Below are 24,807 nucleotides of genomic sequence, written 5' to 3'. Positions count from 1 at the left end.
ACCCTTGACCTTTAAAGGAGCTTCAAATTGACAACTTGATGGTATTTTTAAATCATAGTAAAAGGTGGAGGGATAAATTGGGATAAACCCTTTTTCGAAGAATATAGACACGTGGAGTCAACCCATTTCATGCTGGAGCTCCATAAATAGTAAGGGCAAATATGAGACGATTTGCTAACGATAAGGGTATGAATGAACAAAAATGTAATAGTGGGCAAGATTGAGCAATTTCGTATAGTACATGAGCAAATTTTGACCTTTATGACAATAGACATTCTTGGGCAAAAAGAATTCAAGATCATAGTTCATATAGCATCCCCCTACAATCTCATAATCTGAAAATTACATATGGTCTATCATCAGCACTAAATTGAAGTCTGAAAGTGCAATGAGAAGTTAGGATGCCTTTGCCAAATGATCCTGCTGTGAATGCCAAGCCACAACATCTTTGTATGATAAGTTACCTCCGAATATATTCAAAGCACTGCCTACGGTGACATCCACACGCCCCATGCCTGCAACTTTGATATTTTCCAGATCATCCATTATAGTAACACCTCCAGCATATGTTACAGGAGTCTGATAGGAACATGAAGATAATTAGGTCACATAATATATTAAAGAAATAGCAAACCGAAAAGCACAATAGCATAGTACTAGGCTGCTACAAAGGTAAAAGTGTGCAACGAAAGGTTCAATAATGTTTCATCATAGCCCATACATGCATTAGGCTTGAGATTGCACACATCCTCTCAGGATATTTCTGCATGGGAGCTAAATGAGTATGATAACAATGTAACAGGTCTCTGCGCTTAAAGACAGATCATGATTCGTCAACCTTTCTAGATAGTAAAAGCAAATGAATGCAGGAAAAGAAGTGTTACTGCCATGTCTAGATGAGCACTGTCTAATGCAACCAATTTATACCGTCCCAAAAAATTGAGTGAATTTAGAAAGGATAATGGGGAAAACATATACACATAGGTCAAGAATCATGCCAGGCACTTACAGGGGAGTACTTGCCAAGCAATGCCACAAGTTCCTCATCTATTCCCAGCCTGAGGTACAAAAGAAGCAGAATGTCACGTTTGCTTAATGAACAGTGACACAAAAGCATGTCCCAATTTAACTAATCCATTGTTCTTCATATTAATATCGCATTCTAGTGTGTTATATTTTGAGAATGCAGCAGAAGGAGATACATGTAACAAAATTCAAGATCTTCACTTTTTCTTTCCAGCGATACTCAACAGCCAACAATTATAGTGGATTACAACAGCATACTTTTCTTCAAGCAGAGACAAATCAAGACATTTAAAGGTCAGTAGTATGCTTATTCAGAATTGTTGCTAGGGTAAATGGTTTGCCTTCAAAAAGTTACGGGAACAGTTGACATGGTTCTCTTTTCTCTTTCTTAAGCATATAGATAATAGTTGAACCAAATTTGTTTGGGATTGAGGAGCTGTTCATTGATTTCTTAAGCATTTTTGGCAGTCCGACAACTTGCGCAGTTTTGGTCTAAAATACCAAGCCATAGAACCTTTCATTATCACATCTATTTTAATTGTTGTAGCAACTCAACCAAGGGATAAGATATTGTGCTGGGACTGACTTTTTGCCTTCAACATCAACTCCATGAACCAGAAACTCATCAGCATACTGCGCAAGAAAATCCAGAAGCTTCTGATCGAGATGTACATCACTGAACTTCTGCCATCTGTCTGTAACAATTACATATTCACCCTCCTGCATGCCATAATTTCAGGTCATCGGTGTGACTTATATATGATAGAAGAAAGGAAGCATGAACTGAGTCAATTGCACAAATTTAATCAATGAATCCAGCGTAAGCCAGTCTCATTAACATTACCAATTTGGATTGCCTAGTTCAATAAGAAACATTCTGCAAGTAAATTAATTAGTTGTAACCCTTTAAGAATTCTTGTTTAATCTATTCTGACATGGCCTGAAGTTTTCTTTAGCCTTGCCAGGAAAAGAAGAATTCATATAAGATAGAACTAATTTCCTTAGGTTCCAGCAAAAGAAGACAATTAATCTATTTAAAAGCAAAAGGTAAGAGAGAGAAGAGAAGAGAGAACAAATTTACCCTTTTCCGGCAACTAAGATCCAAAACAAGCCTTTGTTTTCCAACAACGCGAGAGAGTTCCTTCAGTCTCTCAAGGTCCATTTGCCCATTGTTAAAAACATACTGCATTGTAGTAAAAAAGTATCCAATTAAGAATATCTGCATAATATTATTTTCTTTGGCAAAAAAGCCGTCAATGCCCCATTCATCAAGAATCCAATCGAGTAAAAGGAAAGCAAACACGATTTGAGACTATTTTAATTATTCAATCTAGAGAAATAAACGAGGTATAACAACAATTTCTCTGCAAAACTTGGGAAAAAGAACCATCAAAGAACACAAGAAATTCAAAGGAAATCATAATCCCTATGCTAACTATTTTTAATTTTTTTTTAAAAGAATCCCTATGCTAATGTTATACAATTCATCTTCAAAGCTTATTCCTTTTCCTGAATTTATCTATTGTTTCTAGTACATATTAATGCTGCAGATTTCAAGGTTTTATTCTGATTTGGGATATTAAGGCACTGTTGTTGGGTCTTTTGGGATTTAATACAGTTCTTTATAGCAAGTGTTGCTCACACAGACTAGTTCTTGTTTAAATTCCAAAGTATTTTCTGGTCAACAGGTTGTGGTTTGTCGATCAACCTTTTTTTTACAAGTTGGCAATTAACTTCTTCTATAGGAGAACTGCTGTCATCCTTCAGTATCAAGAACAAAAGGTTAACACAAATGTTACGTAAGGCCCTCTCCTCAGTCTCGCTAGCCCCTACCCCAGCTACTTGTAATTTCTCTCTTTTAATTCTGCAACTGATGCTGCTTCAACAGCACTTCTGCAGCCCAACCACCTTCAAACAGTAATCTGTCATTAATTTCATTGTTTGCTTCCAGATCAACCACATGTTTGCTTTAGCTCTTTCATCTCATGCTAGTTTACTTCCAGCCAACAAATGTTTATCATAGTTATACCAATGCTAAATTTAACCTTTTAGAGCTGGAAATAATGGCTCCGCAGAATTTTACTTGATCTATTAAACAAGTGTAGGTGCACATGCTGATTCAGATTAAGACGGACAATGACTCCTCCATGCCCTGCCCAATCCTACCAACAGACATGTGGAGAGGTCTGGACTGTTAGGTGAATACATACTAATATGAAAAGATCAATTCAAGGATTAGAATAGGCCTTCATCTGCTTCCATTCTCATGAAATGTGCAATATTAGTCTATTAGAAAAAAATCGTATTCAATGTGGTAGGCATTTAAATCTCTTTATATCCATGCAAATTGTACAAGTATTTTAATGATCTGTAAGCTCAAGAGATAAATGATAGCTATAGATCCTGAGAAAATGTAACATGAAAGAATGGCTCAAAAGATTGCTGCTTAACAAGAAATTACTATTGAAAACATACTGATGTGACAATGACATGGCTGGCTCCTTCTTCAATGTAACTTAATGAATTTTCCGATTTGATTCCACCTCCAACTTGCAACCCACCTAGATGTTTTTTTATCCTCAAAGGAGTTCACCAGAGGAAAAAATCTGTGAGATGAAATATAGTATCGACCCTATTCTAAGACGCTCACTGATTCCAGAAACAGAAATCGAAGTAAAGAGTTTCTTGGTAAAGTTGTAATTGAGGGGGTCAACAGCTTAAAGATCAAATGCAGTTAGATAATTGTATCAGTAACCAAGTAAAAATGAGGATTCGTGTAGCACACTCCAACTACTTTGGTATAGAGTTTAATTGAGTCAATTGGCGCCTAAACACACAATTTAGATAAGCTTGGTCTTCCAGGAAAATGGCATGAAAGATAAAAATGTAACATGGAATTGAAAGAGCACAGCCGAGAGTGGAGGAGTGCTACGCTATATGAAAATACCAAAAAAGGTGCAAGGCAAGCTGTAAATAAAGATTGTGAGACCAGAAAATGCGAGGAGCACACATATGGACAATATCAGAAATAATCACATCAGACAAAATGCAAAGTAGTAACACAAAGGACAAAATGAGAGAAGGTGCTCTGAAATTGTATGTCCAGTTTTAAATCAACCTTCATATGCATCTGCCAGTTGGTGAGGCAATATGATTGTTAAAGATGATAAAAGCTAATAGAATAGAAATCACATGAAACACAGTTATCTCAAAAGACCTACAACCTCCTATATCCAATGAGAATTTAGCTAAAAACATAATACTGCGGAAGTAGAAGACCAATATGAGCTGTAACTAGTTGGGTTAAGGCTTAGTTGTTGACTTTTATTACACTTAAATTAGGTACGATGTTTGTTAGGAGTCTTTTTATTCTGGTTAGAGATGCATATGCTCATATAGGGAAAAGAGTGAGATTTAGCAAATTTTAGAGAACCAACAATTTGTTCTATTATTGAGCATTGGAATAAAATTAATCTACATCTAGTGGAAATGATACGGAGAATTCATACAGCGGACCCCACTTGTTGTTACTGCTTTTTACCTTCTCAAGGTAGGGGTAAGGTTGTGTACGCACTACCCTCCCAAGATCCCACTTGAGGGATACACTGGGTTTGTTGTTGTTTTTGTTGTTGTTGTAATAGCACATGTGCACGATTGTGATACTCGGATAAAGCATCTGCGGCTACTGTGAAGTTTGATAGAAGTTTTCTAACAATACTTTCTATAACAGCATCAAATCACATCCTCCTTTTTAGAAACCTCAAAAAGTAAACTCTTAAAGATGGTGTTATCAGTATGCTTAAGAATAATTTGATTGCTTTCATTATTGAGAAGCTTGTTTATCTCACAGAAAAAGAACCTGTAATCTCTATAACATCAACAACTAGAATAAACAGAGATATACATTGTTATGACGCAAAGGTCAGACAAGAAAGATTGGAATGGCAAAAAAGACAATTACTGTTAAAGAAACAAGAAAAAAGAACACTAATTACCAGGGTAAGCATGCAATGCTTCAATTGCAGCTGATATGCTCAAAGGATCTACTCCAAGCATAATAACATGGCCACCTAAAAGTCCATCATCTCTGTAAAGCTTTGCATATTCTGCAGCTGATTTATCAGATTCAAAGTTAGTGACCAGACTCATATTTCCATCCTTAGAATCTCGAAGAGTGGATCCAACAATTTGTTTAACTTTTCCCTGAAACACAACTTAATTTTTGTAAGTATTCAGTATTGAATAATGTGATCTAAGTAACAAAAATTCTGAATCAAGTGCAACTCTGACCTTGTCAAGTAATCATCACATACTCGAAGGATTTCTTCACCTTCTCTAACATATACATACCTATTTTAACAAGTTTCAAGTATGGGTGTTTAACGGGCGGGCTGGGACGGGCTGGACACAAAAAAAATCAGCCTGTCCGTTTAACGTTGCGGGCTGAGTTAACAGGCTGTACTTTTTCGGGGTTTTTTTTGTCCGTCCGGGTTCGGGCTTAGCGGGCTGGACCGGTCCGTGCAATTTTTATTTTTTTTTAAAGTAAATTTTGTTTTTCTTATTCAATGTTATTGATACTTAAGTGTTTGCAAACTTTTAAGGCTTAGAATTAAACTTTGAAGTTTAAAGTTTTAAATTTGAAATTTGAATTTTACAATTTTAAAATTGAAATTTGAAAGTAAGTGGCTACAAAAAATTATTTAATAAGACCAATAGGCAATATGTAAGGATCAAGCTCCGAAAACTTTCATTTGATATTTTTATTGAATAATATATAATACTTCAAATTAAGTTGCAAGTTCTTTTTTGATTTATTTATTTTTGAACTTGCAAATTAAAAGTTTACAACAATTATAAAAAAAGAAATAGTACATCACATGCTTTGCATCATTTTTGTAAGTTCATCCATGTCAACATGAGGTTCCTGGTTTCCGGCATTGGTTAAATCAGAACCATACACCATTATATCTCCAATTTCTTGGTCCTCCGCTTCATCCACCAATTAGGGAATTGGGTAAAAATATTTTTTAAACTTATCTAGCATAGATTCAACAACAGAAGTATATCCTTCTTTCTTCTTCAAATTATGTAGTAAAAGAGAAATTTCAGCAATATGAACTAAACCATTTGCAATAGTAGGATAATTTGCAATATTTGAATTTGACCGTTGGCAACGGTCCAAAAAAAACACACTGTTAAAAATCGTGGCCCGTTAAAAACCCGTTAACGGGCTTAGCGGGTTCCGGTGCATCGGTATCAAAAACTGTTAGTTTGAAACCCGCTGCCCGCCCAACCCGTCCCCGTCCCAGCCCGCCCCCACGCTACAGTACCGGGCTGACCCGGGTTGTAAACGGGTCAGCCCGGCCCGATTAACATGTATAGTTTCAAGTATGAGTTATTAGCCTAAATAACTACTAATATCTTTTGCACCTTTTTTTAATTTTCTTTTATTTTCTATTATCCTTTTTTTTTAACAAGGTAAGTAAATTTTATTAAAGAAAGTATCAAGATGTTACTGCAAAATAGGATATAAATAAAAAAAGTCACAATATAGCATTAGTACAATCATCTAAATGAATCTAAAAAGTCTAAAACATCTGAGAAATCTTCTATTGCCCTCTCCTTACACCAGAAACAAATTCTCTATGCATTTATACTTCGCAACTGCTATCTGTTTCTTTTCTCCATCAAAATACCCCCTATTTCTTTCCAACCATATACTCCCTAAGATGCATAAAGGAGGTGTTCTCCGAATTTTGTTATTGCTTCCTCCAATCTTCCTTACTTGCCAGCTTGACAATAAACTCTACACATCTCTTGGCATCACAGGTTGCACTCCAAACATACATAACAAGACTGTCCAGAACTACCAGGAGAATTCACAGTAAATCAGCATGTGATTGCTGATTCTACTTCCTTCTCACACAGATAACACCTGCTGCATATTATAAATCCTCTCCTCTGGAGCAAATCTTGAGTTCAACAGGCATTTCTTGCAGCAACCCGGCCAAAGAATGATAGTTCTGATGGTGCTTTCGTTTTCTATATCATCTTCCATGGCAATGCCTTCGTCCAGTTATTCAGATTTTCCTGAAACACGTTATGGCAGCTACTAACTGTAAAATTCCTTTATTATTTGCCAGCCACACCTGTGTATCTTTCTTTCTACTGTCCAGCTTGAAGGGTTCTAAAATAACCAACAGCTTTTCTCATCTAAACCAGAATACCAGACTATTTTAAGTCTTCCTACATTATGTCAGTTTTTGTCGCACAGATTTCAGTCATTCTATCAGTGCTAGCACTTGAAACCAGTAGAAATAACTTTAACTTCAAATAGTATAACGAAATGACTACCAAACCCCTGCATTGCACTCATCTAACATAATAAACCCTAAGAAAAGTAGACTAACTACCCCTCAACTGGTTTCACAGCTCAATTTAGGGAAGGGAAGGAGACAAACAGGCATTAGGCCTTTCCAAGTTAAAATTAAACCTTTGAAAGATATATATAGCTCAAACTAGGGATACCAAAATGTCAAAGGTAAACCATAAAAAAAAAAACCACTACACCTTGTGTATGTCAATGCAAGGGAGAAACCTAACCCCACATCGTATGGACAGTCTCTGAAATCCTATATGAGAACCTGTATAGTTCGAAGCAATAGAATATATATCACTTCACCCGATACAGCAAATGATGCTATTAAATAAGATATACCATAAGGAGGCAAAGCCATAGCGGGGAGTTGCTTGAAGGCTCTGCATTCTCGGATTTAACTTTCAACCGAATGCCTATCCAATATATATTTTTCAGCTAGTTTGCTTATTTAGAGTAGCGTGGATATAGACACGAGAGTTGTTATAGCCACAAAATGTTTGAAAATTAATGGTGTAAGACATAGATTGGACACAACATTATCTTTAACTGGCAGAATAAATCACCCTCAGTACCCTAATAATATTAATTTTACACAGTCGTGGATATGTCCTTTTATTTCAAAATCAAGAACCTAAGCTCCTATATAATGAAAATCCTAGAACAAATATTAACCATTACAACAACAACTAAGCCTCAATCCCTAACAAAATGGGGTCGGCTATATGAATCCGTCATCCTACTCCATATATTAACTCATCTCAAGTTTGATCGGCTATATGAATCCTCACTGATCATCTCAATCCATATAAACTCATCACAAGTTGGGGTCGTTTATATGAATCCTAGCATCTAACTCCATATAAACACATCTCACGCCAACCAACAACAACAACAATAACAAAAAACCCAGTATATTCCTACAGGTGGGGTCTGGGGAGGGTAGTGTGTACGCAGACCTTAACTCTACCTAGTGAAGATAAAAGAAATTAAAAATAATGATAAAAATAAAAATGAAAGTATTAGAAATTCTTTATATTTTCTACTGACGTATATATCTTAACCATTAATGGGGCAAAGTTATAAACGTGTTCCGAATATATTAACCATTAATCAAAAAGAGAAAGAACGAGTGTCAATGTATTCCAAGTACTTTGTATACGATTTCCATTAGATAGGGGGTCAAAGTATTTGATATTAAAACAAACGGAGTATATCCGTGACACATAAATCAATATAATTTGAGTGAAATAATCACAAGGAAAATTGAAATTAAAAGATCAATATTTCTATACTAGAGTTTATGGAATTATAAAAAAGAGACCAAACATAACTTACGAATATGCAAATATACCATTATTAGGAATTGGTTGTACTCATTTTCCCTTTAGGGGTTCTAAAAGATATATATTCTTATTTTCCTACTTAAAAGGTTTAATCACGCCTGAAGTTTTCCCATTTCCTGTTCAAAGGATTTGAAACTTTCTTACAACATATTACACCCATTACTTTTCTGGCCAGTTTAACATCCGAAAGAAAATGTGACAAATATATTAGGTTTAAACAACTCTAACAAGATTTCTAATCAAAATTTTCAAACATATGCCCACATAAATATTTATTCTCTTTTTCAAAAATCCATAAAAGTTAATATCTAAAAATCTTATTTCTTTAATTTCACTTTTTCGTTTGATTACTTTACTTTTTCAATTTATTTTAATCAACTTATACATGGATACAACTTCTCTATTTTAAAACCTAACACTTAATTTCTTATATAATAAAAATACTAAAGCCGATATATTTGTGTAGCATTTCCATTACACATTGGGTTTGTAAGAAAAGCGCCTTGAATTTTCTTTATTCAAAACTTGGCAAGTTGTTTAGTGGCAACTTGTACCAAGTTAACTTGCAACTTGTTTATGTTGAGAGCAAGCTCGTTTGCTGGAAGTTCGAGGGGAGGTAGAGAAAACCACCATACCACCGAATTCCTATTAAATGCATTCTACTGCAAGCCAAGAGAAAGGTACTATGCTGCTATAATAAAAATGGAAGGTGGAGTGCTGATGCAAGGATGTGTAGATTCACAACTCAGAGGAGTTCATAAAAAAGATCATACATAGGAAGATACAGTTAGAACTCAAAATATTTCCCTGATAACAGAAGTTGCCATGAAGTTGGGGAACTTCAAGTAATAGATTGAGCTGATCCACCGTAATAGAAAATGCAACCCAAGGTGGAGATTTGTTAGAAAAGTGTCTTGAAGTAACTTTTTCGGCCAGAACGCTACTCTTCTTAGTCATGGCTGTTTTTGAGAAGTCTTGAAACGGAAGCTTGGATCTTAAAAACGAGATGATCAATATTAAATCCTTTGTACTAAAGCAGAAGCTTCGATCTTGAAGCGGAAGCTTGGCATAACTTAGAATTACTTCTTTGTGTACATAGTTTAGCCGAAAATTTTCTAGCAAAAACTATTTATTTTCCGGCAATAAGTATGAGGAGTTTGTTTTTTGGACCATTTCACGCGCTTGAAAAATGTGAAAAACTTTCGCCTTGCCATGTCAGCCTTTTGTGTTTGAATGACACACTAAATACCCGGTTAAAGTGTTCAAATGAAACGGGCTTAAGATTAAGCATCAAAGTGAAAAGTAAAAGCAAGTTAAAGGGGCTGCCGATGTATTTGCATTCGAACTTTTGCTCCTGCTTGGGTTATCTCTTACATCATAAGAGGTTGTCAATTTCAAACTTTTCAAGTCATAAACAAGTTACAATCCAACTTAGTACAACTTGTGATGTATTTTCAATGTTTTCTTCCTCCTGCTTGATTCCACGCTGACATCATGTTTATCAATTCGAACTTTTGCTCCTGCCTGGGTTATCTCTTACATCATAAGAGGTTGTCAATTTCAAACTTTTCAAGTCATAAACAAGTTACAATCCAACTTAGTACAACTTGTGATGTATTTTCAATGTTTTCTTCCTCCTGCTTGATTCCACGCTGACATCATGTTTATCAATTCGAACTTTTGCTCCTGCCTGGGTTATCTCTTACATCATAAGAGGTTGTCAATTTCAAACTTTTCAAGTCATAAACAAGTTACAATCCAACTTAGTACAACTTGTAATGTATTTTCAAGGTTTTGCACCTCTCAAGCACGAAGAAGGGAGAAAAACAAAAGCACCCTGCTAAAGTTTTTCACAAAACTAGCAAAAGCGTAATTCAAACTCAAGTGAGAAGAATGTAAAATGAAAAGAACCTTACCCACTCGTTCCTCAATCCCGCAAGATTTAAAGAAGTATTGAATAAAGGAAGAAGAATCAAACAAAAGAGAAATCACGTTTTTGAAACAAGAGCTTAGAAAAACTAATCACCAATGTTAATATTCAGCATATTGAGCCCTATAAATAGGCATTACAATGAGTAGAATTGATGAGGTTAAAGAAAACTAATCCTAATTAAACTAAAATAAGAATAAGGCTAGGAAAAACATATTCTAACTAAAATAAGAGAAAGAATTCTATAGGAATGGGATGCCAATTAACAATGCTAGTTTGACTAGAACTACAAATTTAATCCTACTAAAACAGGAATCAAATTACCAGGAAACAAGAAATAAGAAATCCTAAACTTCAAGGAAAAGAAATTCTAATCTTGAATGGATTTTTGGACTTCTTGAATCTCTTGGATTTTTGGCCTTCTTGATCTTGCATCAACTTGCACACAAGTTGTCACTATATAACTTGCCAATTTGAATAGAAAAAATTCAAGACGCTTTTTCTAACAAATGTCCTCACTTGAATTTTCTAATACAATGGATCGGTTCAGTCTCAATCCGCTCAGTCTTAAAGCTCTCTAACTTCATGGGAATGTTTCAATCTCTCTAGAATCGTGCCTCCTATGCAAAAACTTTCTTATGAACTCCTCTGTGTTGCGCACCTGCACATGCTCCAGTGCATCTGTACTACAGTTCAATTTCAGTATTATGGTAGCTTACTCAACCTCTAACCGAACTTCCCATCAAGAAGCTCCTGCAAAGAAGCAAGCCTTTCAATCCCCCTCGACCTGAATCACCTTGCGCATTCCCAACACTAGCTTGAACTCTATAGTGTTCACCTGTTGAATAGATATCTAAACGCCTTATACATGCCGTAAAAAGGTCTTCACCTTCCATCCATTATAACCCCAAGATAGGTAGGTATACAGGGGAACTCATATTCACTCATCATATTTTATTGTTAACAAGCCGAAGTGATAGGAAATACACAATCAAAGTGTATAAAAAATTGTGAACTGCACCTTAGCGTGAACACAATGCATCAAGCTCTTATACCAATTTGTTAACCCTGAACACGATCAATTGATTCTTTTGATTGAAAAGGACAACAAAATAAGATAGTAACTGCAACAGAAAAATAGTGACACCGAAATTTATGTGGTTCGGCCAATTATGTCCATGCCCGCGAAAGGAGGAGGAATTCTACTATTATAAAAGTGTGTATAGCGATAATACAAATTAGAGACTCCACTCTAATTTACCCAAAAAAATACCGAAAGTATATCAGAAATTCACTTCAAGAGGAATGTCACACAAGTGTATCCCAAACACTTATTCTCTAACATTTCTCACAATTCTCCCATTCTACTTTACAATTCTCTTTACTCCTTATAATTGCATAAAAAAAACTCTCTACCTCTCTATTGCCTACAGACGACTACATCTTTCTGATCTTGATACTTTCAAATGAAAGAGGAGTACTCTTTATATGGAGTATGGAACCTTCTGCTTATGTTATTGCTGATATCATCAAAGGTCATCAATTTGAAATTTTCTTCCTCCTACTTGAGTCATCTCTTAAAGGCTGCCAATTCAAACTTTTCAAGTCTTAAACAAATTGTCAACCAACTTAGTATAACTTACACACAAGTTGCCACTAAGAAACTTGTCATATTTGAATACAGAAAATTCAAGAAACTTTTCTAACAGGGCTAAATTTTTGTTTCAAACACGTGACGAGAAAATTATTTATTTAAAAACTTAATATATAAAAATTTGATTGCTTTAATTTCAATTTGCCTTTTGACTACTTTAATTCAATTTAATTTAATCTACTTATATATGGATACAACTAAAATCCAGAGGCAATAACTGTGATCTCGTTTTTTTGGGGTCTAATCTTGGTTTCTTGCTCACGTATCATGTCGCTACCAGCGAAAAGAATATATGTGAGTTATTATTAATACCGTTAATCTGCTCTCTCTCTCTCTCTCTTACTTTTCTCTTTCTGGCGAACTTGTAAACCCAACCAGTAATTTCCGGCGGAACTCTGGCGCAGGTAAGGATCTCTCTTCTCTCTCTCCCCTCTCCCCTCTCTCCTCTCTCCTATTCTTCGCAGTTCCCTTCCCTTCTCTCTGCTACACTGCCGCTTCTTTCTTTTCTTGAACGCACAGCGGGTGTCCTCTCTTTCCCCAACTTCATTCCCTCCCCTCTCATTATGCGTGTGTGTGTGTGTGGTGTGTTTGTGAACACGTTTTCCGATCAGATTTCCAGCGCTGACTACGAGCGTCGGCCGTCAGGCAGGTTTTCGGTGAGCAGTTAGACGCTGCAGTTGGAGGTCAGATTTCCGGCGGATATCTTGGCTCAAGGCGACATTCTACCAGGGTCTAGTCGATTTGGCAGTCCGTCTACAATCCAGGTTTCGTCGCTCTTGTTTACTTTTATCGGGAGTTGGCACCTCTTATTCTTCAATTAGTATTTCTATTTTCCTTGTTGTTAACCAATTAGTTTGGGATAGATTAAGCCTAATTCTTGATTGCCTACTTGTACTCTTAATTAGTGCATTTGCCTGTCTACTTTCTTGATAGTAACTGTTTTGGGATTTCTAGTTTGTAATTTTGATTCCTATTTTCTTTGCGGCTGGCTTTTTTATATATCTATTTTTATCGCTAGTTTAATTCTTGCTTGTTTGTTTTCTTATCTGTACGCATAATTAGTGGTTAGAGCTTAAGTATTAGACTTGCCTCTTTTAGTTTAATCCTTTGCCTGTTTGAGCGCCAGTTCTAGCATAATTTTCCTTAGATTATAGTGGCTGGAGTGAGTGATGGTAGAATAAAGTCATGTCCTCGGGTGGGGTGCGGGTGGCGAGGGGCGGGGGAAGGTGGCAAGGGAACCTCTAAACTGAGAGTTGGGTCCTGGAACGTAGGTACTCTGACGGGGAAGTCAATAAAGTTAGCGAAGATCCTCCAGACGAGGAAGATCAATATAGCTTGTGTCCAGGAGACTAGATGGATGGGTTATAAGGCTCGAGATGCTAATGGGTATAAATTGTGGTACTTAGGGCGCGTGAGGGGTAAAAATGGGGTAGGCATCTTGGTTGACATGGATCTTAGGGAGCTAGTGGCAGAAGTTAGGAGAGTGAACGATAGGCTGATGGCTATTAAGCTGGTTGTGGGAGGGTCTACTTTAAACGTGATTAGTGCTTACGCGCCTCAAGGGGGTTTGGACGAGGAGATTAAGAGGCATTCCTGGGAAGACCTTGACGGGTTGGTCTGTGGCATTCCGCACACCGAGAAGTTATTCATAGGAGGAGATTTCAATTGTCACATTGGGGCGACCTCTAGGGGTTATGACGATGTACATGGCGGCTTTGGTTTTGGAGTTAGGAACGGAGGTGGTACTTCGTTGTTGGACTGTGCTAAAGCCTTAGATTTGGTGATTGCTTACTCGTGTTTTCCAAAGAAGGAAGAGCACTTGGTCACCTTCAAGAATTCATTAGCCAAGACTCAAATTGATTATCTACTCCTCCGGAAGGGTGATAAGGGTCTTTGCATGGATTGCAAGGTTATACCGAGCGAGAACCTCACGACTCAGCATAGGTTATTGGTGATGGACTTAGAGATCGTGAGGAAGAAGAAGAAGCGGTCTGGTATGGTCAGCCTAGGATGAGGTGGGGTGCCTTGACTAATGACAAAGCCTAGGAGTTGGGGGAGGGGGAGGGAGGAAGTTATTGGCTATGGGAGCCTGGAAGAGCAGTGGGGATGCGAGTTGTATGTGGACCACGACAGCGAAATGTATTAGAGTAGCTGCGAGAGAGGTGTTAGGGGTCTCGAACTGTTTCTCTGGCGGCCGCAAAGGTGACTGGTGGTGGAGTGAAGGGGTACAAGAGAAAGTGGAGGCCAAGAAAGCAGCGTACTTGAAGTTTATAGAGAGCATGGACGAGGAGGCGAAGAGGACGAACAGGGAGGGTTATAAGAAGACTAAGAAAGAGGCGAAGTTAGCGGTTACTGCGGCTAAGACTGCGGCGTATGGGCGTTTGTATGAGGAGTTTGGGGCCAAAGGCGGGGACAAGAAGTTATACAGGCTAGCCAAGGTGAGGGAGAGGAAGGCCCGTGATCTAGATCAAGTGAAGTGCATCAAAGATGAGGAAGGTAGAGTTTTGATCGAAGAGGCTCAGATTAGGCGAAGGTGGCAGACATACTTCCATAAACTCCTAAATGAAGAGGGTGATAGGAACATTGTGCTGGGCGATTTGGAGCACTCCGAGATTCGCCGGGATTTCGGGTATTGTAGGCGCATAAGAGTAGAGGAGGTTGAGGGGGTTATGCGCAAGATACACAGGGGTAGAGCAACCGGGCCAGACGAATTCCCTGTGGAATTTTGGAAGAATGCAGGTAGGGCAGGTTTGGAGTGGCTCACTAGGTTGTTCAACGTCATTTTTAGGACGAAGAAGGTGCCCGAAGAATGGAGGTAGAGTACGATGATTTCGGTGTATAAGAACAAGGGTGACATCTAAAGTTGCAATAATTATAGGGGGATTAAGCTGCTGAGTCATACGATAAAAGTTTGGGAGATGGTGGTTGAAGCGAGGGTGAGGAGCAATGTGTCCATTTCTGAGAACCGGTTCGGTTTCATGCGGGGACGTTCGACTATGGAAGCCATTCACCTTGTGAGGAGATTGGTGGAGCGGTATAGGGAGATGAAAAAGAATTTGCATATGGTGTTCATTGACCTAAAAAAAGCTTATGACAAAGTCTCAAGAGAGGTGCGCTTTGGAGATGTTTGGAGGCTAAAGGGGTCCCAGTAGCCTATATTAGGGTGATTAAGGACATGTATGATGGAGCCAAAACTCGGGTTAGGACAGCGGAAGGAGACTCAAAACACTTTCCGGTTGTGATGGGGTTGCACCAGGGATCAACTCTTAGCCCATTTCTATTTTCCTTGGCAATGGATGCATTGACGCGACACATTCAAGGAGAGGTGCCATGGTGTATGTTATTTGTTGATGACATTGTTCTTATTGACAAGACGCGGGGTGGTGTTAACGAGAGGCTGAAGGTCTAGAGGCAGACCCTTGAGTCTAAGGGCTTCAAGTTAAGCAGGACCAAGACGGAATACTTGGAGTGTAAGTTCAACAACGTTATCCAGGAAGCTGATATGGAGGTGAGGCTTGATATACAAGTCATCACCAAGAGAGATAGTTTCAAGTATCTTGGATCTATAATACAAGGTAACAGGGAGATTGATAAGGATGTCACGCACCGTATCGGAGCAGGATGGATGAAGTGGAAGCTCGCTTCCGATGTCTTGTGTGATAAGAATGTGCCGCTGAGACTTAAAGGCAAGTTCTACAAGGTTGTAGTTAAACCGACTATGCTGTATGGAGCAGAGTGTTGGCCTGTTAAAAATCCTCATATCCAGAAGATAAAAGTAGCTGAGATGAGGATGTTAAGGTGGATGTGTGGGCATACCAGGTTGGATAAGATTAGGAATGAAGTTATTCGGGATAAGGTGGGAGTAGCCCCTGTGGAGAATAAGATGCGGGAAGCGAGGTTGAGATGGTTCGGGCATGTTAAGAAGAGAAGTATAGAAGCCCCGGTCAGAAGGTGCGAGAGGTTAGCCTCAATAGGTATTATGAGGGGTAGAGGAAGGCCTAATAAGTCTTGGGGAGAGGTTATTAGGCGGGATATGACGCAGCTGGAGCTGACTGAGGACATGGCCCTAGATAGGAGGGTGTGGAGGTCGAAGATTAGGGTAGAAGGCTAGTAGGTAGTCGAGCGTTTCTCTTTGTTTTACTCAGTTCGCTAGCATTAGTGTTAGTATGATATCCTTCTACTCATTGGCTTTTACTACCTATAGTTTAACTGCTTTCTTGACTTCGGTATTTTTTATTTTGTTGTTATTCCTACTTGTTGCCACCTTTTTCCCTTATCTTCTTCCATCCGTTCTCTAGCCGACGGTCTATCAGAAACAACCTCTCTGCCCTTCCAGGGTAGGGGTAAGGCTGCGTACATCTTACCCTCCCCAAACCCCACTTGTGAAAAATTACTAGGCTTATTGTTGTTGTTATATATGGATACAACTCCTCAATTTTAAAACCAAACACTTAAGGGCCCGTTTGGACATACAATTTGGTTGAAGATTTTTCCAAAAAAATTTCACTTTTTTTCGAAATCAGCGTTTGTTCATAAAATTTTAAATTTTCACTTAAGATGTATTTTGGAAATTTTCGAAAATTTGAAAAACCGCAAAAAGCTATTTTTCAAAATTTTCACTCACAAAACTTCAAAAACAACCCAAACTTAAATTTATGTCCAAACACAACTCAAAATTTCAAATACCATTTTCACTTGAAAATATTTTTCACCATTTTTTCGAATTTTACAATTCTTATGTCCAAACGCCTACTAAGTCCTTACATAATAGAAATCATATGCCCCATATATTTGTGTAATATTTCCATTATACTTGGGGTTAAGTACTTATTTGAAATGCAGGAGTGTGCCCACATATACATCGGATAACAGATAGATGAATGTCAAGAATAATTTACTTTAATAAACATAATTCTCATGTTAGCAAAATATTCTCAAAAAACAATTCTCATATTAGCTAAATCAAAAAGAAAATGCAAGATAATTATAATAGGCAAAAAGACGTATTCCACATACTACATCCAAATATCAAATAACTGCAATATAATTAGCAGCATAATTATCACATTACATGCATGGCTGAAAAATAGCACAATACTGAAATGTGATAGAAAGAAATAAAATCAGAATAGCAATTTCAGAAAATTGAATAAAAAGATTCGTTATACAGAACCAGAATGAGAAAAAAAAGGAAGAAGAATGGTGTGGACGAGAATTACCTCCACCAATTTGGAGCACGTCTCAGTCGCCGCAGCAGTAGGAGGCAGGCAAGCAGCTTCTTCGTCCCTCCCAAAATGCGTCAGGGTTGGGATAGTTTTTTCGATTTTTTTTTTTTTATCGGATGTCCCCGAAGGAACAAATTTCGATTTTTTATTAACTTTCTTTTTTCAAACACGCAGAAAACATTTCCTTTTGAGTTATAGCTTTGTTTTGCTTTTTATGTTTGTTATATTCTTTTGTTTGAATTATTCCCTAGCAAGTTCAATTTTTTTTTTTTAGCAAATATACCACTAAGTTGTGTGCTTAGTGGTATTTTTTATTAATAATAATCAAAACAAAAATAACAAAATACAAAGTGTCAGGAGGTCTCACAAAGTGTAAATGAGTGAAATATGAAAGTACATCAATCCTATTATCAAAGTTGAGGAGTCACGCCTGGACTCCTCAACTTTGATAGTACAAAAAGAACTATGAAGCATATTCCTTAGAGGAGTCACGCCTGGACTTGAACATGTATAACCATTGCTTTCCAAGCTTTTATAGCATATTTTGTAACTCTACACTTCTGATTCTGGGCATAAACCTTTGGAATCCTGAGTATATGGTAGGTCCAGATGATACCTAAAACAGTACTCCACTCTTGACAAAGCCAATTTTGTAACTAAATTACACGCAATTAAGTACATCGTTACTGTCCAAGTCAAGGCATTGGTGATGTAGTTGTGACTTTGCCTTAGGGTTTTGCACTTGTATCTGTCCTCTCTCATTACATACCTGCCAAAACTATCATCCTCATGTGTGAAGATGAATAATATACCTGGCATTTCCTCCGAATGATGCTCAACTGGCCCGTAACATGTTGGGAACTCCCATGGTTTAAAGTGTCCAGCCTTGACATTAGCACAGTAATACGCGTGTCCACAGCCCTTGTGTTGTCATGTGGCCTGCCAGTATTACCTTGTATGACCTCTAGGAAGCAGCAGATGTAATGGAAGGTGCATCTTCTAGTATAGTACTTCCCATCTTCACCAAACTGTAATTCTATAATGCTTCAGTTTGGTTGGCTCATGTACAACCTTCACCCTGTCTTGTTAAGTAAGTATTTGGGCTGGTTTATGTAGTGCCTACACCTACAGGGAATGAGTATCAAAGATACTAATACCAACCTAATAGGCTTGGCCAACACATAGAACCAAGCACCATCTAAAGTACCTGCAAAACAAGAAACTATGTTAGTGGAAAAATTTTCCTACTCTCCTCACAATAGATTCGAGTAGAAAGAGCAGTGAGATATCCTTCCCCTAAGACCTTCCCATAACCTCCAGTATACATCCTCATCAACCTCCTTACTACCCAGAAACTCCCTATCGACTTCAGTTCGTTGGAATGCATCATCATTTGGAGTTTGGCTTGCCAGTTCTTACCCTAATATAGGGTATCTGTAGCTTGTCATTGTTCAATATCTTCCTCCTTTGTATGTCTAGTTCCTCAAACGAATGTACTTGTACCAATGCATGTTGTTCGAGTGTCAAGTTAGCTAAATGATCTGCTAACTTGTTGCCCTCCCTCAGTACATGAATTACTTGAAGCACTCCTCTAGACAATAGTGTTTTAATTTCCTCTACTTATTGGCTATGCTACAGGGTGGTTCCCAGACTTCCTCCAGTATTCTCTTCATCAGCAAGGAATCTGTTTCAATTTGACATGGAGGGAACTGCTATTGAGTTATGTATCTGAGAGCTTCAAGGATAACTTGTGCTTCAGCTATGGAGTTTATTGCATCAACAATTGAGTCTGCCTGAGCATATATAAGGTTACCTATTACATCTCTTATGCAGAATGCATACGAAGCTCCTCTATTGTCTCCTTTGCAAGCACCATCAATATTGCATTTGATCCAGCCCACATGAGGTAAATGCAATAACACCTTAGTATACTTTAGTTTAGGGACATGATGCAGTAACTTCTCATGAAGATCTGGCCAATTTGCAGTAACTCCCTTGAAGTTTGACCTCCTTACCTTTAAGAGTATTTGTATTGAGGTTGAAATCAGAAAGATCAGCATGTTAATAGACACATTCTTCCCATGCATTCCTGAATTTCTCCTCTTTCATAGGTGCCACACAATTAGACTTGGCATAGCATGATACACTACCTTCAAACTTGTGTTAACTGGCCTACTCCACCATTCATTTATGACTTGTGCTAACTGTTTCCCTGCTTTTTTAATCCCTGCAGGTGCACCAAAGTAGTCCCAAACATATCTGGCAACTGGAGACTTCAAAAAGACATGAGGCAGTGTTTTCTTCTTAGGATTTCTACAGTACCAACACCTTGAAGTTCTAAAGTATCCCATCCTTAAGAACCAGTCATCTAGTGGCAACTTTGTTTTCCTTAACCTCCACATAAAGAAACTAACTTTGAATGGTAAGCCTTTTACCCAAACGAATTTGTATAGCCTGTTTTCTTCCCTTCTTCTCCTTGTGTATTGCCATACAAATTTCATTGTGAAGTGGCCTTTTGATTCCAGTTCCACCATGGTTTGTCCTTCACAAGATAGTCTGCAAGTGATGTGATGTTCTCCAGTATATGGTCAGCTATATCATCAGGCAACAACTCCCCCAACAACACATCATTCCATGCTCCATTCTTCACCACTTCATCAACGTACCTTATGGATTCATCAGACCAATGGTCTGCCCCTGAAGCATGGTAAAGAGCTTCAAGTCCAGTCCAATTGTCATACCAGAAGAAAGAGTTTCCACTCTTAAATTGCCACCACACCTTTGGTTGGAATTCTTTTTTCTGTGAATTGATCTTGAAAAAAGTCCACTGCCTCCCTAGCTATTTCACCTGTGTTTCAATCCAATTGCCATTGTTATAAAATATTCTGGATACCTGCAACCTTTTCCTTTTGCCTTTGACATGAGCATGAAAGAATTTTGTATTTCTATCCCCATCCTTGAACCACTGCATACCAGCCTTTTGCCTCCAAATTTCTTCTTCTAAGTGATAGAACCTTGTAAGATCAGCCTCAACCTTATGCAGCTTAGCTTTATTTTGAGTTGTTGGATTTAGTTCAAACTCCACCTCATATACCTTAATGGTATCTTTTAGTGTTGTAATTTGTTTAAATATGTCTCCAAAAGTCTCCTTGCTCCAACCTGCTAGTGCTTTCTTTACATTTTTTAGCTTGTTTTAAAACATAATACATGGATTCCCCACACTATCAGTTGACAAATTCTCCTTCACCACATTCAGGAAAGTATCATGCTTTCTCCAAAAATTTAGAAACTTGAAAGGTTTCTTAACCTAGACAGTGTCAATGTTACAAGATAACAAGATAGGGACATGATCGGAACCATATTTAATCAAATGCTCAACTTCGGTACTGGGAAAAGATCCTGAAATTGTTGATTAGCCAATAATTTGTCAAGCCTCTTGAAAATGCAATCATCATCAGACCTCTCATTCCATGTATATAGACTCCTTTTGAAGCCCAAATCATACAATGCACATGTATCAACACATTGTGCAAAGTCTTCTACTTCACTTAGGTATACTAGACGTCCACCATACTTCTCTTTTTCAGATAAGATAACATTAAAATCACCCCTACAAGCCATGGTGATTCCATATCTGAGGCTAAATAGTACATAGATGCCCACAATTCAATCCTCTCTATGGCATCACATTTAGCATACACTAGTGTAATAATGATCTCCATACTCAAATTTCTATGAAACAACCTTAAAGTCATTTATTGCTCCATATCCATCATAATGTCAACGTCTATTTCCTCATCTACAAAAGCCCATATCTTACCATTCATATTTGCAAAGGCATAATGGATCTTAGCCTTCTTCTATACTTCTCCAGCTTATTGGTATCTTGCCAAGGCTCCATCAAACCAATGAGATAAAAATTGTACTTCATATGTAGATTAATTAATTTTTGGAAAGCTTTTTGTGTGTTCACAAACCTCACATTCCATACTAATGCATTATCTATAAGATCACTTGGAAGTTGAGAGCCCACTCCTCTTTGGTTGTACCCTCATAGGGACAATCTTCTCTTCGTGTTTCTTTGATTGTTTCCCAGTAGATTTCTTTTTATCAACACTCCTAGGTGACATGTCGCCAGCCCTAACTGCTTATTGAAAGTTGGCAGCAGTAAATTCTTCCTCAATATCCTCGCCTATTTCCTCTTGCTCACCTTTATCATTGTCAACCACATGGAGAACCATAAGATTTGGCTCATGTCTCTTAGCTATCATTCCCAACTCCTTTTGGCCCCTGTGATTGATAAGCATACCTTTTGCCAATATGCCACTAGTAACACTAAATATTTTTCAAGCTAGAATCCCAGGATAATCTACTGCCAACCCTGTAGTTTGGATTGCCTTGTTGTTTGTGTTTGACTGCCCAGCTTCAGAATCACAAGCTATTATTGCTAGGTCAATTTGATCATGTGATTGACTTGTAGCCTCCTTCAATACTAATGCATTCTTCTCCATAGTCCCCAATGCCTCCTGCATCACCCTAAATTGAAGATCATAGACTGATCCTAATGTAGGGTTTACTGTAGCACTTGTTGCAAACACTGTTCCATTGGTTTCCATCTCCTTTCCTTCAGCTATGTGATGATCTGACTTCACTGTATCCTCTAATACCTTAGTACTAGCCTTCTCAACATGATCACCACTCAAAATTTCCAGCGGAGCACCTCCAGCATCATTTACAACCTATGCAACCTACCTAGGAATTACTATTACATTAGATTTCTTCTTAAATGAAGCTCCACCTGTTGATTCTCCAGCAGTCTTAGCTTGTTTATGATATCTTTGAGTCTCTTTAGCTGATGGTGTACCATGTTTCTTATTCAATTCTTTAGAATCTTCAACCCTAGATTTCTGGGTACTAGGTTTTAATGTAGCAGGAGTAATTAGGTCAACTGTTTTTCCCCGCACTCTTCCAGTTTGCACATACAGTCTTGTACTGTTTTCTTCATTGTTTTCCTCCCTATTCTCAACTTCATCACTCCATAATTGATATCCAGATGTTGCTTCATAGTCAGCTGCATTCAGTTTGGTGGATTCTTCTAACGTTTGTGAGGGAATTTCATGGCATGAATGATTAATTGTCACATTGAGTTGCCTCAATTATTCTTTGTTTGTACCAAACCTTCTATGTACCTATTCAATGGTCGACTCTTTTTTGTTAGCTTCCTCAATCCCAGAAATAGTAGGATTAGGATTCTTTTCTTTGGTCGCACTTGTGCTCCCACCCTTCTTTGGACTAGAAGTCCCAGTAGCACTAGGATTTGACTTGTTTCCCTTGTTTGGATCAGCTTCATCATTGTTCAGTACCTTCTGCACTGCCTCCTTCTTTATCTATATTGCTTCCTCAATTTCTCCTTCCTCCAATAATGCAAATTTGTTCTTTGTTTGAATTGGATCCTTGGTTTTCTGCTCCATATTCTTAGTCTCCTTTACAGTAACCTCTTTTCTCTTCTTCTCCTCTTCCTTCCCAGCATGATCCTTCTTTGGCCTACTGTCCTTGACCTCCATCCACCTACCATTAGGATAACCAACTATTTTTCCACTCGTTAGCATTCTAATTGTTGGCTTAATATTATTTAGTTGCACCTGATTCTTATCAGTAGCATCACTTTGAACTTGTGCCTCTGATTGAGTTTCCACAGCTAGTATAAGATTTGGATATAGTCTTCTACATTCCTCTTCATTGTGACCTTGAAGCCTGCATTCCTTACAATATTTGGGAATATAGTCACATTGCACCTTCACCCATTCAGTTCTAATCGTCCAGTTGTCTCATTCTCAATGTCCATCTTTACCTTTTTAGGCAATTTAGATAGTAAGTCTACTTGTATTTTGACTCTAGCACAACTAGGTCTAGTTTTGTTGATCGTGGCCATATCAAGATGCAATATTTTACCAACTGCTGAGGCTAATGAGAATAAATACTCCTTTACAAAGTAAGTTGGTAATAAATTAGGGAACGAAATCCAAGCCATTGCTATAGGTGTTTCCTCACCAACTTTGAATTTAGCATCATAGATTAAAGGCCTCATCTGATATGGGTAAGCTCTCTTTGATGTAAGCATGATCAACACATGCCTATCTCTAAGAAAACCAACATTGCACTCACATTTTATCCCATATTGATTAGGTATCAACTTACGCAGCTCCTGCAATTCTGGCCATCCATACGAAAATTTGCCAATGATAGCATATTGCAATCCTTCAATGATATTCATGCGAGTAACTTCTGCTTCTGTCCATTTGATTAATGGCTGCCCATGTAGGAAAGTAACAGATTTTATGGGGATAGGGGCAACAGTGATCATATTAGGTTTTACGTGCATGATCGTATTTAATGCACTAGGTTTGAGAATATGCGTGTAATCTAATGGTTGAGGAATGATTGGAGTATTTCTAGAGGATGGTGTACGGTTGTTAAGGGGCTGACCAGCCGGTAACACAGGCTGGCTGCCGGCCGGCGAGGCCATGAGAGAGCTCACGAATATTTTGCCCAGTCTTCGCAAAATCGCCTATCGCTAGAGCTCTAGGGAAAAATGATGTAGTATCCACATGTTTCTTCTTTCTATGAGTTTTTTTATAGTATTTATTTTAGGAGAATAGGTTCTGGTAAGGCACATAGAGAAATTAAGGTCTCATTCACTTTTATTAACATTGAGACGTTTGCATTTGAACGCATAATGAAGACTCTTTATTCTTAATATTTTGTGGATATATTCATTTTAAAATTAATAAAAATTAAATTAAAAATCAACGAATATAATATCCACAAAATATTAGTGAAAATATAAATTACAAGTTGGTGTATAAATTCTTTCTTTGATGAACTACACTCTAAAAACTAGTGATGGCAGCGACAATGGTAGTGGTGATATGTGATGATAGCTTTAAAGGTAATGATTGGTGGTGATCATGATTATATGGAGGAAATTGGCAATAGTAGTTATGTAGTGGCGATCAATGGTGATTGTATCTCAGTGACCATAGGTGATGAATGTGTGAAATTTATTGATGGTGGAAGATGGAGGCAGATGCCGACAATGGTTATTATACGGTATAAATTAACGGTAAAAGTAGTTGGTGGTGGTAGTGCTGAAGGTAGTTGGTGGTGACAATTGTATGGTGAAGTTTGGTGGTAGAGGAATTTGATAATGATGACTAATGTTGAAGGTAGTTGGTGATGATGGTACTTGT

At 37.8% G+C, this 24,807-nt stretch overlaps 1 protein-coding gene and 1 long non-coding RNA gene across 6 annotated transcripts; one reads left to right on the top strand and one right to left on the bottom strand.

Moving 5' to 3' along the window:
* Positions 1 to 245: 245 nt before the first annotated feature.
* On the bottom strand, positions 246 to 7,893 carry LOC107778749 (1-(5-phosphoribosyl)-5-[(5-phosphoribosylamino)methylideneamino] imidazole-4-carboxamide isomerase HISN3, chloroplastic-like). 3 transcript variants are annotated; one of them, XM_016599056.2, is made up of 8 exons: positions 7,745 to 7,893; positions 7,630 to 7,670; positions 5,022 to 5,138; positions 3,502 to 3,587; positions 2,108 to 2,209; positions 1,613 to 1,746; positions 1,010 to 1,058; positions 246 to 579 (listed from the first exon to the last, which is right to left on the bottom strand). In XM_016599056.2, exons 1-8 carry the CDS (start codon positions 7,789 to 7,791, stop codon positions 397 to 399), a joined length of 759 nt encoding a protein of 252 aa, XP_016454542.1. In that variant the 5' UTR covers positions 7,792 to 7,893; the 3' UTR covers positions 246 to 396. The 3 variants fall into 3 exon arrangements, with proteins under 3 accessions (XP_016454542.1, XP_016454538.2, XP_016454550.1); XM_016599052.2 differs by having other exon boundaries at positions 5,022 to 5,229; positions 7,597 to 7,670; positions 7,745 to 7,877; XM_016599064.2 differs by lacking the exons at positions 7,630 to 7,670; positions 7,745 to 7,893 and adding an exon at positions 5,317 to 6,020 and having other exon boundaries at positions 5,022 to 5,229.
* A 4,544-nt stretch (positions 7,894 to 12,437) lies between these two features.
* Positions 12,438 to 24,316, top strand: LOC107778743 (uncharacterized). 3 transcript variants are annotated; one of them, XR_012698071.1, is made up of 5 exons: positions 12,438 to 12,736; positions 12,978 to 13,096; positions 19,196 to 19,463; positions 19,791 to 23,654; positions 23,744 to 24,316. It is a non-coding gene; the product is annotated as an uncharacterized LOC107778743 (long non-coding RNA). The 3 variants fall into 3 exon arrangements; XR_012698072.1 differs by lacking the exon at positions 23,744 to 24,316 and having other exon boundaries at positions 12,535 to 12,736; positions 12,944 to 13,096; positions 19,791 to 20,778; XR_012698073.1 differs by lacking the exon at positions 23,744 to 24,316 and having other exon boundaries at positions 12,536 to 12,736; positions 12,982 to 13,096; positions 19,791 to 20,778.
* Positions 24,317 to 24,807: the final 491 nt, after the last annotated feature.

Source organism: Nicotiana tabacum, chromosome 13 (assembly GCF_000715075.1).
Source record: "Nicotiana tabacum cultivar K326 chromosome 13, ASM71507v2, whole genome shotgun sequence".
In the NCBI taxonomy this organism is placed as follows: Eukaryota; Viridiplantae; Streptophyta; class Magnoliopsida; order Solanales; family Solanaceae; genus Nicotiana; species Nicotiana tabacum.
This window is presented reverse-complemented; position numbering and strand designations above follow the sequence as displayed.

What these genes read in the sequence shown, in the direction of transcription:
- LOC107778749 (XM_016599052.2), bottom strand. An exon ending in CTTGCATTGACATACACAAG is followed by an intron (nt 5,230 to 7,596) that starts GTGTAGTGGTTT and finishes GTTGTGTTTCAG; the next exon opens with GGAAAAGTTAAACAAATTGT. An exon ending in AGCATTGCATGCTTACCCTG is followed by an intron (nt 3,588 to 5,021) that starts GTAATTAGTGTT and finishes AAAAACATCTAG; the next exon opens with GTGGGTTGCAAGTTGGAGGT.